The sequence below is a fragment of the Hesperophylax consimilis genome, chromosome 2, assembly GCF_061612785.1.
Source record: "Hesperophylax consimilis isolate HC1 chromosome 2, BYU_Hcon_1.0, whole genome shotgun sequence".
Classification (NCBI taxonomy): Eukaryota; Metazoa; Arthropoda; class Insecta; order Trichoptera; family Limnephilidae; genus Hesperophylax; species Hesperophylax consimilis.
The window spans coordinates 8,440,421-8,460,629 of NC_142837.1; the positions used below are offsets into that span (position 1 = coordinate 8,440,421).

At 33.0% G+C, this 20,209-nt stretch overlaps 1 protein-coding gene across 1 annotated transcript in view; it reads right to left on the bottom strand.

Moving 5' to 3' along the window:
- Positions 1–894: 894 nt before the first annotated feature.
- hwt (SH2 domain-containing adapter heavyweight) overlaps positions 895–20,209 on the bottom strand; it is a 524,256-nt gene continuing 504,941 nt past the window's right edge. Inside the window, exons 6-9 of the mRNA XM_089640998.1 lie at positions 11,907–14,066; positions 9,498–9,666; positions 8,094–8,213; positions 895–5,206 (exon numbers count right to left, since the gene is read on the bottom strand). Coding sequence (XP_089497124.1) covers positions 5,017–5,206; positions 8,094–8,213; positions 9,498–9,666; positions 11,907–14,066 — 2,639 coding nt within the window. The 3' untranslated portion in view covers positions 895–5,016. The remainder of the gene's footprint in view (positions 5,207–8,093; positions 8,214–9,497; positions 9,667–11,906; positions 14,067–20,209) is intronic.

Consider the following 20,209-nt stretch of genomic DNA (forward strand, 5'->3'; position numbering starts at 1 on the left):
AAACAATAAATAAATAAATAAATATTGTAATACTTAGTTTAATATTATAATGCTTGGTTTAATATTGTAATACTTAACTAAATGTTTTTCTATTAGACTTTTTGTCGATTCTTATCCTAATCTTGCGTAATAGAGATTGTTGATTAGAGTTACATAGTTTATAGGCTAATTGTGAACAACAATTTCATCCTTGTTTATTCAATTGATTTGGAGGATATTGGCAGATCATATATTTTTATTTGACAAACAATGACAAACTACTTTAAAGTAGTTTATTGGGACTTTTTGATTTTTGTATATTATTTTGATATTTAATAAAAAAAAAAAAAAAAAAAAAAAAGGTTCCATAAAAAAAAAAAAAATTTCATTTACTTAAATTTCATGTTACCTAAGTTTCGTAAACTCTTGTTTCATGTTACCTATATTTTGTTAACCTATGCATTGTTAAATCTTATATTTTATGTAATCTGTATATTCTTATATATTATGTAAACTCTTTACTGTTATTGTATTTAAAAAACATAATTGCATTGTATGTAAAAGCCCTATGGGCGTTTAAATGAAATAAATCACTTTTCATGACTTTATATGTGCATAACTTTATAAAGTAAGTTTGAATTGTCATTTCAATAAGTTATCCGGTCACCCATTTTTTTGCACACGTATTCTTACAACACAAGTGACGGGACAAGTATATGGAAGAGACTATGGTTTTTGCTAGACCAAAATATTATTTGCGAGTGAGTGGTAACGACTTCGACCGGCTGGTCACTGGAGACTGGCGTCGCCGACGACTATACAAAATGTCAGAAACATGTGTCGGCGGCTGTTAGCAACACACTTGAAACATTGAGTATCGGATTCATCCACATCCCTATGGAAGGAAGGGCCTTCACAACAATAAAACTCACAAAAATGTTGTAAGTAATATGATTTATTTTTTTAATAAATTAAAACTTACGTCAATGATACATTTTTATACCAGATTTCTAATGTGTGTTTATATTTACAACAAATAAATACCTACTAACACTTAATCTAGATATGGATCCCTATAACAGCAGACTAGTTAATTTTGTTTTGTTTTGGTCAACTACTGTACTGTTTTCCACAAATTGCTACTCAGAGTAAATAATAACAATGAATTCAAGATAATAATATTACACTTAATGAATCGTTTGCATACATCTTGACGAATTACAAACAATCAAGATGGAGAATGCAAGACAGGCAGATCTCATTAAATATTTGAGAAACTTTAAAATTTAGATTTACTAATATTTCATTGAACATTCTTTTGATCTTATGTTGTAACAAAAATGCGATGAACAGCCATTTTAGACCAGAGCAGCTGAGATGGCTTTTGAAATCTAAAATATAATTTGTATTATTTCCTTTGCTTTGTATATTTCATATTGTGTACCTACACTTTGAATATGATTAAGTGTTCTCTGTGAAGTTTTTAAACAAATTTAGTCACTTTGCTTGCAAACAAAAAAGTGAACACATTTTTTGCAAATGGTTAAATTATAACATACGAAGTCACCATTATTTTTTGGTTTTTCAGATCAAAATCATTTTTCACACACAATGTATGCAAATAATAAAAATATGTTTTCACATTATGTGATGTGATCTTTTGATAATTATAAATTACACATTTTCTTTGTTGTTGAGATATCATTCATATTTTTAAATACATCATTTGAATTTAGATTTTGAGGGAGGAAGGTCAATCCTCAGTCAAACCATTTTTTTTCTTTGAAATCGGCCACTAGCCACCCATGAGATGGCGCAACTAGTTCGAAAATTGTAAGTAGATGTATTATGGTAAAAAAACTTTGTTTTTTACTGGTTGATTTTTTAATAGTATTTTCCTGTGTATATATTATATGGGCTACTTCACTTACGGTATACTTTCTTATTACGAAGAAACAACGTTCACACGTTTGCAACTCTATGGTTTTCTTTTAAAAATTCATCATTAGTTAAAATAATTCTTTATTGAATTATTATTCTCTCTCATTATTAATTCGTTAACTATGGAATTAAGTGCAGTTAATTATCACTTGTAATCATACAGAGGAACATAATAATTAAAATTGATATTATTATAATATTGTAATGACGTTTATAATATTATGAAGCTATACAAATATTGCACTTTCGGCCTCAACGATGAATAAATAATAAATTTGTCAATAATGGTTTTATACAAAACAAAAACTAGATTGACTTGTCGATATGATGTCAAATTGATGATGGTAGAATTAAATACTTAATTAACATAAAACTAAGTATTACATTTTGTAGGGTATGTTTAATAGAAGTAGTTCTGGAATGATGTAGGTACTTAAATCAAAAAATTATTAAACATTACTATCATAAAAATGACGTTTACTATTATTATGTTATGTATTGTGAGGATGGTATATTATTAAATTATTATTAAAACAGTGGTTGTGCAGGACCTCACTAAGGAATTTACATACATTTGCATCTTATTTATTATATGGAGTGATTATCATTACTTACTAAAGAAATAAATGCTTCGGCAAAAATTATTCCTTATAACGTCCATTAATTTGGTAACTGATTTTATTACATCTTATTTCATAGTTTTTTTGTTGGATGGATCCGTACATTACTTCTAAACACTGTATAAAGTGAAAAATAGATTTGAGAATATTCTCATAAAATGGGTGGATTTGGAATTCTGCTTATTTGCAGAAAATTGCATTATTTTTCACATTTAAGACAACTTCAGCTAGTTCTCGTTATTAATAGTAAATAATTATTTTTACTTTTACTAAACCATTCATTTTCAATGCTGACATTTATCTATTTTTTTTACAAAGTACGAGGAATGATATTTTACACGGTAACCAACTGAATCACTACCAAACTTCTCCACTTAAAGGCCAAACTTTTTAATAAGTTACATATAAACACTATTCCAAGGTACGAACCTTAAGTAAATTACTGAACCATTGAATGAGATATTTAAACAGCAATTTACACAGACCTTCATTATAGACGCAATACACATATTGACTGTTTTACATTGATGACATTTTCAAGCTTTTCATCTTTGATATTACAAATAAATGGAAGGGAAAAAATAATGAACTCCAGTGAAAATGTATATTTAATATTCAAAATTCATAATGCCTCTATATCAAAAAACACCGATTCTGAATTTATAAGTTTTATTACATACAACTTATATGTAGAGCTCATAATCATTAAGCAAAAATCAATAAAACACCATCACTTCAAAATGTTCTATTTGGTTGGTATCTCTTGGCAAGATCTCACATCTGACACACGCTGTAGATTGGATGCGCTTTGGCAGACCTTGAAAAATTTAAACTTTGTAAATTATCTATCTATATTTATGAAAACTAACTTTAAAAATATATGCTGGTATTTAAGTTAGAATGTCAGTATTGATTTTTTTTTAATACATATTTATTAAAAATTATTGGAGTTCCTTATTCTTAGATGTACACATACATTTGTGACAATTGAAGATATTTTGCATATTCTTAAGTATTTCAACCCTCTTTAGATAATAGTAATATCCAATTAATTAGACAAGTTAGAAACTATTTCATGAAATTCAGTATGCATTCAGCTGACATTACAAACCAAAAGTCATTTAAAATCTTCCAAATCACAAATCCTTTTTGACATTAACCATCAGAACAATCCCCTGTAATCCCATAATTATGTAATATCCCTTTTGTGCGAAATTCCACCATCTTTATTAATATCTAAACAACAATCCACCAGAATCTGAACTGAACAATAATTAATAAGATGATAATGGCTGAATTTTATCATCAACCATGCAAAACTTTTGGCACTTTTCTTTAATATACAGTAATAAATTGTTCATACTTCTGTTTTGAAAACTAGTCTTTCCCGACCAACATTGAGCTTTTAAAAAGTTTTACAGGCATTGCAAATGTTTTCTAAAATAACTAGTGCAATAGAGATTTTTGTACTGACAAAAAAAAAATTGTAAAACAATTCAAAATGGGCGAAGAGGGAACAGCGATGTATTACTATAATGATGATCTGTAATCAGTTTTTCACAACGATATGCGATTTTGCAAAACTTTTGGAGTGTTTTCGTGTACCGGGTGTTTATTGTATTGTTTTTTTAGGTAATCAATATAATCATGAATATTCCTTGATGATTTGTATTCTGAAAGTGAAACTCGTGGTGAAGAATTTATTTGGGAAGAACTAGATTTGAACATAATTTTTGTCAGACAACTTTTCTTGTGATGTTACAGTATTCTCAAAGATGTATCCTAAGTATTAGGCCTCAGCACGGGCAAGCCACCCAGTGAGGCCTACATTACTGGAAAACTTGAATTGTTAAAAATATTTTATCTAATAAAAATAAATAAAAAAATGTATTAATGCAGATGTACTGTGTACATGTGTTTAGTTCCAAATCTGGCGCAGTTTTCTTCAGTCAATTTATCAGACTCTCTGTGAACCTTAACATAATTTGCGCAGAGTCTTGAGGATTTGACATCTGGGTGATGACCAATATGAAAAGACAATTATGTTCTGTCCCAAATCTGGTAAAGTTGTCTTCAGACTTAACCCTCAATTTATCAGACAAAACCCTCAGTGAATATTGACAGAAACTGCGCAGAATCTGACAGTATCTAATAGCATCGGACACCATCTGACGACACCTGACAGGTTCTGACAGTATTTGACAGCATATTACAATACCTAACGACATGTGACTGTACTTCATAGCATGTAACAGTACCTAACTGCACCTGACAGTGCGTTACAGGATCTGACAGCATATGACAGTATCTGAAAGTATCTGATAGCACCTTACAACATATGACAGCATCTGATACCTAACAGCAACTGTCAGCATATGGCAAAATCAGACAGTACCTGGCAGCAGTTGGCAGTACTTGACAGCAACTGACAGCATCTAATAAAATGTGACAGAGTCTGAGAATTGTTAGTGTCACCTCACAGCAGCTGCGCGATAACGGGTATGGAGAGACACATGTGCTCGGCGCCACGCACAGGTAGGCGGTTCAAACAGAAGTGTCGGATCATCTCAGGGATGGTGTCGAAGGGGCGACTGAACTGGCCCAGGATGTACTTGCCCGTCTCCTCGGACTTCTGAATGCGCATGTGCATGAAGCCGCGGGCGGATCTGAAAATTATAATAGGCTGTTAGAAGAAATGTTACAAAAAAACCTAATCAAATTCTATGAATATGAGCCAAGACTCTCGCTGCCCGAAGCCAGTGGGTACTATTGGAAAACAGTTGTTGAATGTGGTGGGAATAGGAAAAAGAATTCGAACAAAATGATTTATATGAAATTTTTCTTCATGAAAACTAAGAAAAATATTCGTTGACTCGTGAAAACCAAACTTTATCGTCCAGAGCGACATGTTAATGTGTATGCAAATTATGTTTTACTTTCACAAAAAATTATTAGAAGCAAGCCTTTATTAACATTTTTTTAAATATTTAATTGACATCAATGGGGAATTCCACTAAATGTATTTCAGAAAGTTTGGGTTGGGTTAGTTAAGGTTATGTAAGTTAAAGCTAGATTAAGTTATATTATATAGATATTATTAGTCATCGCTTTAAAACTTTTTTTAATAGTAGGATACAACGATCCGTTAAATGTGTACTTTAATATTAATACACAATAATTTTAATTCTATTATTTCGATGATCCAGTATTAAACTTCATCCAACAAATCCGATAAACCATGAATTACGATATGGGTATCAAAAGTTCGCCAAAAAACAGGCTCTTTCCAATTTTGAACAAAGAAAAATTAATCAAAAATTTTAAAAACTTGTTTAAAAATATCAAAATATTTAGATGAACCAAGTTTTACACAAATCTATTACGATTTGTTTACATTTAAAACTGACGATTTTCTCTGTGCATTTCATTGAAATGTAGAAATTTCAGTGAATATTTTTTAATAAATATTTAGGGTTCCATGATAACTCCTCAAACTAACAATTCAACACATCTTTATATAAATATAAAGCCATTAAAAGTGATGAAATCAAAATTAGGTTAAAAAGTTACATATGTAATATATTTAACTTAGTTTTTGTTTCATCACTTTTCATAACTTTATAACACTTTTTATGGGTATGTTGAATTGTCATTTTGATGAGTTGTCCGGTCACCCGTATTTAGACATACGAAAACACAAAATATTGATTATCTCAAAACAACAGATTTGGACTTGTTGCAGTTTAATATTGTACCATCGATATGTAATGCGTGTTGTCGAAATGTTTTATGTTTTCGAAGAGAAATCAGCACTGGAGATACAATAAGAATTGACAAAACATATATACACATCTATCGATAAGAAAAATAAATGTCTAGCTATATTCTTAGATTTAATAAAAGCTTTCGATACTGTAAATCATAATTTACTTATTTAAAATAAGAACTCAACTAGGTTTCAAAAAAGATACACTGAAAATACTCATCAACTATCTTAAAGATAGGAACACAAAAACAAAAATTGGTAAAATTTATAGTACGGAAGCAATGATAAAACATGGAGTAGGTACCACGGGGAACTGTTCTCGGCCCAATTTTATTTTTAATATATATATAAATGATTTATGTAATTTTTAAATCCTACGAAACACTGTTTCTCACCCCGACGACACGACAATAATAGTAAATGGAAATTCATGGATCTTTTGAACCTTTTCTAAGGCAATAGAATGCATTCCAATTGTACCAACGTGGCTAAAATGTGACAAACTCGTTTTAAAATACACCAAAAATTTTATTTAACAGTTTAAAAAAAAAACTCACGATAACCTTAAAATTAGAATCTACAATACAAATTAACATGTTCACTGTGCAAAGAACTCGCCAAAATTGAAAATATCAAATATTTAGGTGTTACTATTAACACAAATCAAAATTGGAAATCGTAAAAAAATAAAACCATTTCGTACCTTATTTATAGACTTCAGGAAGTACTCAATATTGACACATTGATAATGCTCTATTGAACGTGCAATAATTTACGGTATTATAAGATGGGGTGGTGCGCTTGACGCATTTATTAAGCCTCTACTCGAAAACACAGTATTAAAGTTATTTATTATATATAAATACAACATTCTTAGAAAGTAAAACATTCAATATTCGCAAATTATTTATCCTACAAAACATGAAATATGTATTTTAAAGACAAAAATACTTTCAAAATTTAAAAAAATAGAATAAGCAATTTGACTAATAATGTATATTTACACCACTCAAATCAATACAAAATTAATGCAAACACATATCAGTTTTATTTGTCCACGAACATTTAATCTTCAACCAAAACAAATACCAATAGCTGGATGATTTAGATGTTGGAACACTTTTTAAATTTTTTTTCTTTATTCAGTGAATTGTTTATTACAGTCATTAGACCACAAGCTAGGCACATGCCCGTGTTGTGCCATCTGAATTTGATTTGACTGTTCTTATAAATTCTTTGCAAACCTTCATGTTTCATTTTTCACTACAGCATTACCTTACCTTGAAAATTATCATTATTTGACACCTTCTTGTTAATATATTTTCAATAAAAAAATAAGTAAAAAAATTATTAAAAATCAAATAAATAAAAAAACAAAATATCAAATCATGAATTTATTGTTTCACTTCTTCACAATAATAATAAATTAGTAAACCGTACATTTAAAATTTACATTACAACTTGCATGATGTTGTATTTTAGAATTTTATTTTGTTTCATACATTTATTTCTATTCTTATTTTATTAGTATTTTATATTATCACGAACAGGCAGTGCATCTGTAGGTTGGGATTTTATATGCATGTAATTTTTCTTCTAAAAATGTTTATACTTATGTGAAAAAAAATTGGAATTTGTCTTTCCTGATCCCCAAAACACCAACTTTCACATTATTATTTACCAAAATTTAAGGCAAAATGCAACATTACATGATATGTAACGAATTAATTAGGTGTTATTGGTAGGCGCCAGTTAGTTAAGTAGGAGATAAGTTTGTGTAGACTCACTTGAGACTTAAAGAGTAATCCCTCCTGGCTGATTCGCTGTTCCTAACCAGGAATCCCCCCTCTGCCGCCCCCCTCAACACTGCTTCCGCCTCCAGTCGGGTCATGGCGCCGTGATACCACCTGGAATAATAATGCCATTTTACTATTTCGATGTCAGATGGAGAGTAATTAAATTATTAAAATTTCAATACACAATAACGTCTTTCGTGTCATCCATCAGGTTCCCAGGTTCAAAATTTACCTGCTATTGACGTTATGGCCCTGCAAATTTAAATGTGCTCTCCATACGTATATCGTTTTTTTCAATTAACGTCTGTGGTATAATCCTTATTTATGAATAAAACCCGTGTCATAGTGTAACAAGGGGGACAAAAATGAAAAAGCAACCCTCATTAATTTATCAATAATTGTTGGAGGTTGTGCAGCATCAATTCTTTATCCCGTGATATAATTTCAAATTTCTTTTCTAAGGATAATATATAAAAATTTCAGCTATCACATCAATTTAAAAAATCGTAAACTGAGACATTCAGCAATTATAAATAAAGACAATTCTTATATACACATGACAAAATAATTATAAATAAAGACAATTCAATATACACATGGCAAAAGATTTATAAATAAAGACAAATCTCATATACATGTCAAAATAATTGAATGGAACAAATTACGACAAGTTTTACATCCATTGCTTATCACATAAAATGCATAATTCTTCCAACTAAAACAGATCTACTAGCCCAGCGACAGTTCTTTTACAACGCTCACAAAATGTTCAACTCACTGAGTTAATGATAATCGAAAAATGATGATCTTAAATACCGTAATTGTTCAGAATAAATTGGTTATTTAAAAAGGGGAAGTAATGAATTACGACAAATATATGCTAAAAATATACTATTGAAACTATTCAAAAATACTGAATCCTCTACAATACCGCGTATCATTACACTAGATCAAATTACAATGACAATGAAATATTCCGAGTCTTAAAACCAGATTCGGATAAAGTAACTACTCTAAAGGGCACAACTCCACAACATCTTTCCCCAGATATAAAGCGAATAAAAAATTTCAATGATTACAAATCAAGAAAAAAAATCTGGCTGAAAGAGAATAATGAAATACTCTGAAAAAAACATTAAAAACGATTTTTTTTTTTTTAAATAAATTAAAAATAAATCAAATTTAATAATGTTATAATTCATTTTATTTGATTCATTTTAAATTTATTTAAAAAATTAAATGGAGTTCTAGGAATTAAACACCAAAACAATAAATATTAAAAACGACATAGAAAACAAATAATAAAATAATAAAAACAATGTTATCGGGTACCAACCCATCAAGTGCATTGAAAAGTTCAACTAAAATGACTACAAGAAGAAAAATTGAAGTTACCCTTGGCTGTCCAGTGACAAAGCAGTGTCCACCACATCGGCCAACACTGGAACATTGCTGCTGGCTCCAAAGTTAAGGTTCAACCCTTTGGGGGGCTCGAGGCCCCCCAGTGGCGCAGCGGTAGGGACCGTCTCCTCCAGATTCAGGGTTAAGTTGGGACGAGGCGCCCCTGAAATCACAACAAAAATGCAATTAAATATTTGTTTATCCGTGTTTCAAGGTAAATAACAACAATACAATAGTTTCCCTTCTAGAAAGCGCAGAAAATTGACCAAAAAGTGTTTTGAATCTGTGACCTCTGACTCCGAAGCTTTCCGATCTGCCGCGAATAACAGTCTTAAATTTCACTAAAAGAGATAACCCTTTTTAAGACATCTCTAAACAAATTTTACCAAATCAAATAATGCTATTTTATCAGCACTTTTCGAAAGTCATTGAGTATTTAGATGGCTTACTTCTGTACGGATACAAGTTTTTAAAAAGCCGATTTTGAGTTGGTGGTGCAATTTCATTATGAATTATTGTGCTCTACTCCAATTTCAATAGATAAAATATTGAATTATTTCCTAGTTTGAAGGAAAAGCATTTAACGTACATGAACCAAAAAATTCTGGAAATTACGTGATTTCTTTAATTATAAAATTTCGAAAAATCTATAGTAAAAGTAAGTTTTTGTTTATTATTAAAATTTTAAACGACATTTTTAGGAAGCCGTGATTTTTGAGATTTCTCCGTAAAGAAATAGGCAATCGATTTATGTCCTTTCTGAAATATCAGGCACTAGAAGATAGATTCGCGTATTTTTGAAATGTCAAATCCATCTCGATTATTTTAATTGGAGGCTGCTATTTTAGATCGTAGGGAAGGTGACCTTTACTTTCGGTAAAATCTTAAATCTCGACTGCTTGGCGCCTGACAGCTACTTGAGAGTGTGACGGATGACGTGCCGCGAGAAGCGAAACTGGGAGAGATGAGAGGGAACAACAAATAATCGAAGTTGGTAAATACTTGCGACACGTGTGAAGTGTAATATGTGTGGATAAATTGGCCCTTCCGTTTATTTTCGCCAATTCTCGGTGATGGATCACGAAGTTTAGACGTTTATTTTTACATTATTCGATCAATATATACCTATATACCCACATAAGTAATCACTTTCGATTAAATGTACAATGTAGGTAGGTACACGGCAATACTAGAAGATAAGGTCGGGCATTTTAGGATTTTGTACGCGCTAAATGAAATAATGTAAATTAAATGAGATTGATTATACAATAAAACCTAAGATGTATCGGAGAAGCATGGCAAATCCAAAGATTGACGCGATTCAGTATTCTCTTATTCTAATGTATTTTAATTGATGGTTTAAATATTGTTTCAATATTTAACATACGTTTGAAGTTATTTACCCGGATTAATTCATTGTATTTTGCGGTGGGTCGTGAATGAAGCTATGAATGGAAAATTAGCAACTGAATGTTTCTGAAATACCTGATCGCAAAGTCAAACTTCTCGAACAAAAACAAATTTCTATTTACACTTTTTAGTATTTCAAATTCCATATTATTTTTGATTATTTGATGTACTTAATAATTTAAATTTCCGATTTTTTTAAAGTTTTCCAAAAAAATGTAACTTGGTTTTTTGATAGAGCATCAAAAACGAAGCATTTTTACAGTTTCAACCATCAATGATATTTCAATTTATTCGGAAATCGATGCCATTTCAATCTCAAACCAATATTGTTAATAGGGGAATTCCCTTGCCACATGCAACCAGCACGACTATAACGTACCCCGCACGTCTCGCATCTCGCATCTCCCGACCGTCCGAGGAACGGGAAGGATTGCATCGGGCGATCCGTCTCAATCAGATTAATGTTTCTAGGAGAAACACGCTCCGTAACTCAATGTGATGGAAACGAATTAACCTCCCATTACGTTAAGGATCATTTTTCAGATTTGTCGAGGATCTGTATATCGGATGGAGTTTTCTATGACAGTTTCGACCAAATTTTGGGTTAGAATAGATTTTATTATATCTACGGTAACAAACATCTCGATAGATCTTAGAGAATGGTTGGTGAGCCTAGTTCATTATGTGTGGCAAGTACTATGAATAACTCTAAAAACTTCGCGTATCAGATAACTGCGGCGGGACCATAGAGATAAATTCACCGAACGAATTAGCAACAACTGAAAATCTTACACGCTCGGCACATGGACAAAATTATTACAAACGAGAACTTATTCGTATTATTATTATGAAAATTTTCTGCTTTCCACTAAAAATTGCTGGGATCAACATCATTTTCACCTTGATGGCAAAATTTCGTACTTCGTATGGACTCGTTTTTATCATGATATACAAAGTAACAACTAATGATTGTTAAATAAATTCTAATGTTACCTTGTGCTTTTTCAGCATCCTGGACACTGTGGCTGGATGAAGCATGTGAACCACCGCTGCTGGCAGGACTGGATGACGCTGGAGCTCTCAATCTCCGCCGGAGCTTGGGCATGTCAAATGGCAGCTCTCGCAGATCTACCGAGGTAGCGCTTCCAGACGTGCAAGCGTCCTGAGCGGCGGCCTTTCGTCTCCTTAGTTTTGGCATATCGAACGGTAAGTCCGACAAGTCAACTTGACAATTATTGGCATCCACAGCTATACTACTAGTACTGTTGTCCACTGGTTGATTTAGTTTCAGAAATCCTAAGAATGCGTTCCTAGATTTCATGCCGTCTCGAGAATGAATCGATATTCCACTGTCTGATCCCTGGATTTCCACTTCCCCAGTCGTCGCATGCTGGAAAGCTAAATTCAACAAGTTTTTATTCAAAGGAGGTCTTCGTTTGAATTTAATACTTGAATTATTTTCTACATTTCCCTGCTGGTTCGCTGTCATAACGTTCTCCGTGTCCTCGGGAGACACTTTCTGCGAATTATTATTTCTGTTATTATCAGAAGTTTCCGAGACAGGTTCTTGCGATGATTTATCTGATATTGGACTGAGGATGTGCAACTTGTTAGCATGGTGAGATATAAAACCACTTAACGGACTAGCGTGATGCATGTTTTGAAATCGACTATTGTTACCAGAGTCAGAACTATGTGAACTAAGTGAGGTGGAATGTCTGCTATCTGAGCTGGATGTGCTTCTGTTGCCTTCGCTCGTACTGCTGCGTAAAGACTCCATGCTGCCTCCACTACTGCTGGTGGCCATGCTTTCTGTGCTGGAGTAGTTATGTCGCCTTCTGTTGGCGGGCCTTCCCTTGAACTCCAGAATTGGTCCAGACTCCTTGGACTTTCTGTACCGGTGCATGTGCGGAGTATCGGTGTCAGAAGCGGGTCGGCCTTTAATCTCTAAAAAAAGACCATTATGCAACCGAGGTCGTCCTTTTATTTCAGATATTCTTTCCTGAGAGTCTTGAATCATATTCCTTACTCTATTACCACATTCAAATTCGGTATTATTATTAGATCTCTCTTTTATTTCTATCATGCTCCCGTCACTACTAGCTGGCGACTCCCTGGCTCTCAATGACTTAACAGGTAATCTCAAATCCTTCAGACGCGGGTGAGTTGGTTGAGATGGCAGATTAGGAGCACTTTTAATGCTATTCATCGCTAGATCTTTACTTTGTTGGAACTTTGTAGGCAGGGGGGCGGTGGACGGAGGAGATGGTGTATATCCCCTTAGCGGAAGGCGAGAAACTGTCGTTTCTTGTGATTCGGGATTATTCAGTTCCATGTGTTCTAAATCTTCGGACAGCATAGACACTACACTACTTTCGTTCAGCAATCGATTTGGCACGGGTTTAGGACGTCTTCCATTGTCGGATCTAGAAGTAATTTTACGGCGAGTTTTTTCGCAAGCTACAATGCTCGAGAGTGGATCGACGTTGGACGATGAAGACGAGGCAAACGTGTCAACTCCCAGTACACGACCATCGCCGGTTAATTGTAGAAGAATGGGGTGGTTACTGACGCGATCTACGTCATCAAGATCGTCGTCAGAGCGAGCGACCTTACAGTCGAAAGCTGTCTCGTAGAGACGTCGCGCTCGGGCCGTCATGTCGGTGCCCAGATAGAAGACGGCACGAGGGAAGTCGTCCTGTGGGCGACAGGCGCAGGAGCGGCGCGGGGGCATGGAGCCGCCCGAGGAGCTATCCTCAGAGTCGTCCTCGTCGTCTTCGTCGTCTTCGTCCTCTTCTTCTTCACCCTCCCTGAGGAAGAGGCCGTCCTCTGTGACAGAGAAGCGCTTCGCAGCGGGCTCGCGGCTGCGGGAGGCGGGTGCCTCTAGGCTGGCTGACTTGCCACAGCGCGCGAGGTCCCCGTAGTAATAGGGCGATGGTTGACGGTTAATGGAGCGGCCTCGCCCGCTGGGTACGTTAGCGTAGGCGTGTTCAGCTACTTCTTGTAGTTTCTTCTCGTTTATGCGGTCCTGGCGTCTCTTCGGCACGGCGTATCGAGGGGGGTGGCGGGGCCCTGCAGGTAGACTCAGCACTCGCCCACTGACCGATCGTTCCAAGCTCAAATCCGAAGAGGAGGCTTCATCTGATGATCCATCTGGGAATAAGGTAAATAATATTAATTTTTAAGTTAAAGTTAAAATTTCACCTATTGTGTTTATGTATCCAGTTTAATATATCGAACAAGTATATATGTATAACAAGAATAGAGTGATTTTTTTTTGAATTTAGAAATTGCCATAGTTGAGAAAGATGCTATATATTAACAATTCAAATTTATTTAAAAAAAAATATATTTTCTATGCATATACTCCCGCGAGAGCTCTTTTTTCCATTTAAGTATTTATGGCTCATGCGAATATATTCCTGTTTCACCATTTATTTAACAGATAATGCATTTATAAACCTATAAGATTGAAAAAAACTACTTATACGTAATAATATTAACTACATTGAAAAACTTTTGATTCTCTTAAGTTTCTATGAAAACTTCTGTATATTGGCGTTGAAAATGGGCATATTTTTTCATGATTCTAACCTTGTTTTTATTTAGCTATCTCGCCTCAAAAGTTCACAAATAGTAACTGACGCTTCTGCTACAATTTTCACATATCTCACATTGGTTTGTGTGTGACCAGGAAAAGTATTTATCGTTGGAAATATGTCATCATCAATTATGATGTGATCGGTAATGACTTGTTCAATTTTCTCATTATTTCAAATTTAATGAGTTTAAAAAAAGAAAATTAAAAAGAAGAAGAAAAAAGAATAGGTGATATCTAATTTAATTATTGAGAAATATTAATATAATTTTCCAAAGAAAAATAATTGTAAAATACTGCTGAACTACTTTTTATTTGTTTTCAATCTTATATTAACCGGTAATCGTAACCATGTCAATCTAATATATTTGTTTTCAATTTTATATTAACCGGTAATTGTAACCATGTCGCTCTAATATATTTGTTTTCAATCTTATAAAATAATAATAATTAAAATAATAATAGTTTAAACCATGTCGAACTATTGTTGTGAAGGAACTTTAAATTCTTGAAATAATCTGAAAGTGGAGTAATCAAATGGCCCATTTGAAATTATTTTGTTGTTAATTTATTATGGCAAGAGAGGTGTTTTGGAAGCACCACCCAGCTAACAATTCCATAATGCAATACGGATTAAATTAGGGTAAAATAAATAGTTTTTAAAATTTTAAATGTTTCCTATTCTAATAAAAATTGACAATAACTTTGTGAAATAATGATCTGTTTTTCTTTCCTTTCGATTACGAGAGTCACCAGGGCGATACTCGAATATTTTCCAGCACTACAATAAAGCACCATTAAAAAGTGTATTGTCCTATCTTGTTCCTCTATCTCCATTAGGCACATAGCTCGGCCGTCACTAATTCGTCCTAATCCAACCATGCTCCCCCTTACCATTTGTATGGTCACTCATTTAGAATTATTGTAGAGATCCCTCTACTCTCCCCCAAAAAGGGTCGGAAATTCTAAATATTAAGCTCCATTTATGAATATTTATTTAAGTTTCGTGTTTTTTTTCTCATTTAGCTATTATAAAAAAGTTAAAATGGATACCAGTTTTTAATTTCGTGGATCAAATAAATTCCGCGTGTGATATTTATACTAGGTTTTCACAGACGATCTCACTTACGTGAGAACAATCCGACTATAGATAAAAGATTAAAAACTTAAATTACAAAACATCAGTTCATATAATATTATTACCGTTTTTAATACTGCACACACACCTGGGGGACATATTATCAATCAAAACGTACAAACGCTTTAAATTTACCCTTCTGCGCAAGTCAGACTGTGACAAATTAATGCTAATAAAACCTTTATCCGCCGTAACAAATAAACAGTTCTCGTCTTTATTACCCGAGTTGATAAAGGTCAATATAATTTATTTATATGCAAACAAAATGGGACTTATTACAGATCCCCGAGCGAGGCCACGACGTAGGTAACTGCGTGTACACTGTCCAGGGGAGGCAGTTGATGAATGAAGAGGATTTGTTTGTTTTGGATGAAGTACACTCCACGTCCAGTGTAATAGAGGGATGGATCTATGCATTTTCCAGCGTATTTCGGCCGGTGAAATGAGGGTCCGTACTGGATTTAATGTATGAAAGTAGGTACTAACCGTGGAAAGCAGATAAGAGGTTCAGTACTTACTTATTTATTCTACGAGTTTAATGAGTTCTATGAGTTTAATATTAGTCCAATTATTTTAAGCATAAAGATTGCAGTAAACTATTTTGTAAAATAATTTGAGATTTTGTTGTAAAATATACGTACAAATATTCGAATGTATTTTTAATAACCTTTTTTAAATGTGGGAAACGGGCTTTCCTAAAATAAAAATACATGGTGTCCGGTAAGTGGTATAGTAACTTTTCAACTGCGATGGGGATCCCCAGGCCGTTCAAAAAATTGATGTTATGTTTCTTTTGGGTATTTTGTAGTTTGCATGTCTTTTTCTTGCATTGAAAGTAGTAGTTTGTGGGGTGTTAAATGTTTTATACTTTTGTTTGTGAAAATGAACATATGTTTTGAATATAATTTTTGAATGAATAAAATTGATTTCTGGTATAGCAACCACTTTTATTTAATTGGTTTAACTCTTCCCTGAAAAGAGTGAATTATCTGAATGCACGTACAAATATGTAAAACTTTTATATCCAACGTTTTCATGAATGTTGCCAAAGTTGTTAAAACTTAGAAACTCACACGAACTGCTAAAACTGTAGTAAATAATTGAATCCCGAAGAGGGATGACTCTACTACCATTCAGCTTGAGTGTGGCGCCCTCTATCTCTCGCGTTTTGTTTAATATTTACCCCAACTACAACATTCCCTTAAGATTATAAATTCATTAGCTCAACATAAACCCAATCATGCACCGAGGCGTAAAGAATACTAAAAACTGTTATTTACTTTATGATGTTATGTTGAGTGTGTGGTTTAGTATGTATGTTTGGGGTTTTTAAGTTGTGAAATGTAGTTGCTTTTGAAAGCTTTCGTATATATCGTGAAATTTATTTTATAACACATTGAAATTATCATTTAAAAATTATATCTTATTTTCTTATTTGTTCATACTGAACATAATGTATGTAACGAATAAATCAACACGTAAAAAAAGTTTGTTTTACTATACTACGAGAAGATGTACCGAATATGGCATTCTCTATGGGAGTATCTATTATGAGATGGTGGTGTTTCTCAAAAGCTAAGTAAGAGCACTCAACCGACTTAAAACATGTCATTACTCGTCCGGACGTCAGCCACACCATAAGCGTCTGAAAGAGTGATTAAGTATTTGTGCCTCGCCGATTTGATATTTACGTAAGTTTCAATCTATTCTTTCGCAATATTTTTATCTCCTCAGAATTGTCAATCTTTCACTGATCGACAAAATTATAATCTAAATTGTTAATCTTTCACTAATCGATAATATTATAATCTAAATTTTATGTCTTCATAATGTTTTGAACTTAAATACAAGTAGATTTTATTCTGTGAATATATTTGTTTGAATTGCTCTTGTTCCTAATAGAGTACAGCATTATATGAGGCGAAGAGTAGATCCAGTGTATATAGTCTGCCGACATAGGTGCCATATTGAGAGTTCGGAGGCCGATAACATCGACTTCATGTGTGATTACAGCAAGCCAAATATATTTTTTAAATCAGTTTATCCCATAATAAGAGCACTTTTTTGAAAAATGGTTTGTATCCATTATTTTGCTTTTTGTTTAAAATGAAGACGTTTGTGTTTTTTTATATTTCAATAACATTTTGAGTTACATAACTATGTTTCCAAAGATTTCAATGTGTAATACTTAATAAAAAATTTATTTACATATCACTATTTCAAACATACTGCATGAGCTTTTACACTAGCGAATTATGAACAGCGTACACGCAAGGCATCATGAATACACTCTGTGTACAGTATAATCACGCATACAGAACGCTGTTCGGCCTACCTTGGCGATGCAGCGCTTCACAGATGCTCGCAGGGGAAAGAGTGTATGATTTTGCTGACTTGATGCGCCACAGAGTAGCCAGGACGAGTCAGCGCTATCAGATATCGGAAAACACACGTATCCAGGCCGTCGCCCAGTGGTAGGGTGCACTCCTACACCATAGATGGAGAATTTTCCTCAAGCCACCATAGTACAAGTGCTAAATATGTTTTATTTCATTTATTTTCAGCATAATACTCGTATCATGTTTATTTATTTAGATGTTTGTTTTTATATGGCAGACAGAGTATTGCACTCACCGCTCCGTTCAGTTGAAATAAACAAATAATTATTATATCGCTTTTCCGACATGTTGTTTCTTTACTACATAATACTACTTGTAACTGGGAAATAATCTCTATGAGATTCTAATATTGAAGAGATATACTACAATCTTTAGTGATATTCATATTATTTATGGTTAAGAGGGGCGTATTGTGGGTTGCTTAAGTGGAGCCATATTAAGCACGAGAGAGAGACCCAAGTTGCGGTGCAACAAAACGACCCACCATCCGTTCCCACATGCTTTGTCTCTTCAGAAATGGTTCAGAAAAACGACACTACCAATTCCTCTAAGGCACATGATTCTGCATATCATAGATTCTAGAGTGATCAATGCTGCCATTTCCATATAAATAAGCTTCGTTATAACCGATTACATTTCACATGTCTAACCAAACTAGCATAGTTTTTACAAAGTTCCTTACAAGAGTTTGATAAAGATGAGTCACAAAAATGCTGTTAATTGAACAGTAACCTTAATAATTAAATAAATTTATAAGTATCAGAGAATTTTCGAAAAAAAACGCCTAGGTGCATGGCCAGCAATGGGACCCAAATAACAGCCTACCAGCATTATTAAAAAGGCGTTTCTGGTTGGAAAAAGAACAATAATTATCTCTGTACTAAAAATAATTTTCTCGGGGCCTTCTGTGTGTATAAAAAGTTATTTCATAATATAAGAAGCTTAAGGAATGACGATTTTAGGAGATGGGTAAATGACAAGGTGAGGATCTGAACTTGCGAGATGATGAGAATGTGAGAATGCTACGGGTAGCATAATATAATGTTGAAGTGGTATTTTATTTTTTTATTTTAACGTAATCTGACTCTTTCATAGTACAGTAAAAAATATTATTATACCAGGAGCAACATAATGTTAAACTGGAAAATAAACATATAATTTTATTTATTCCGCAGGAATTTGGAAATTTAAATTCGTAGGAAAAAATCTACCAGGAGCACATAAGGCCGAAGAGGTGAAAATGTCTCATTTATTTATTCCATACATCATTGATCTTGAAGACGTTCGTGGTTTTAGCTTTTTTTCATTTTATCAGGAACACAAATTTCAATTATTTTAATATTATGATTGACACACTTATAAATTTAAATTAGTAGAACATACCAAAAGCACATAATGCTCAAGAGGAAAGCATAATACATTATTTTCTAAATATTCTTTGACCACTAATTACATGGAAATCTACCAAGAGCGCATGAGTAGAGTCATATCGGATAAACACCTGAATAATCACAGTAAATTTAACGGCTAAAACGATAATTATATATTTTTTAAATTTACCATTTCAGCATTCTGTGCTCCTGGTAAAATTTATAATACTCGTATTACGAAAAATAATAAATTTAAAAAATTTGTTTCCAATGGAAAAATATTTTTCTTGATTAAAATTATCGTTTTAATCAACTGTGATTACTCGGGTGTTTTATCCGTTAGGTGCAGAAGGTTATTATTTTGATAAGACAATGATGGCCATTTGAATAGGAAATGATATTATTTTAAGGCCATGTGAAAAATTGAGTAAACAAAAATCCCTTTGTTCCGTTCTTTCATAATCTTTTGTGGGCTTTTTCTTTGTTTCATTTGGCATAAAATAATGAATAAATTCAGCTTTTGTGGTCATCTCAAACTTCACTGTAGATACATATTTCAAGCCCTTTGGGATTACGAGGGTGACTCTACCTAGAGTGATTTCCTTGATTTATTTTACATTTTTTTATCTAAATTCTTTACTATATCTAAGGTTCGTAAAGCAACCTTTTTGTAGAGTGAAAATTTTGATAATAAAGTAATATTTTTTAATCCAACCTATTTTCCGATCGATTGATTCCAAATATACACAAGAGCCCTCAATGCTCCGCAATCGTTTGAAACCAGTGAGACT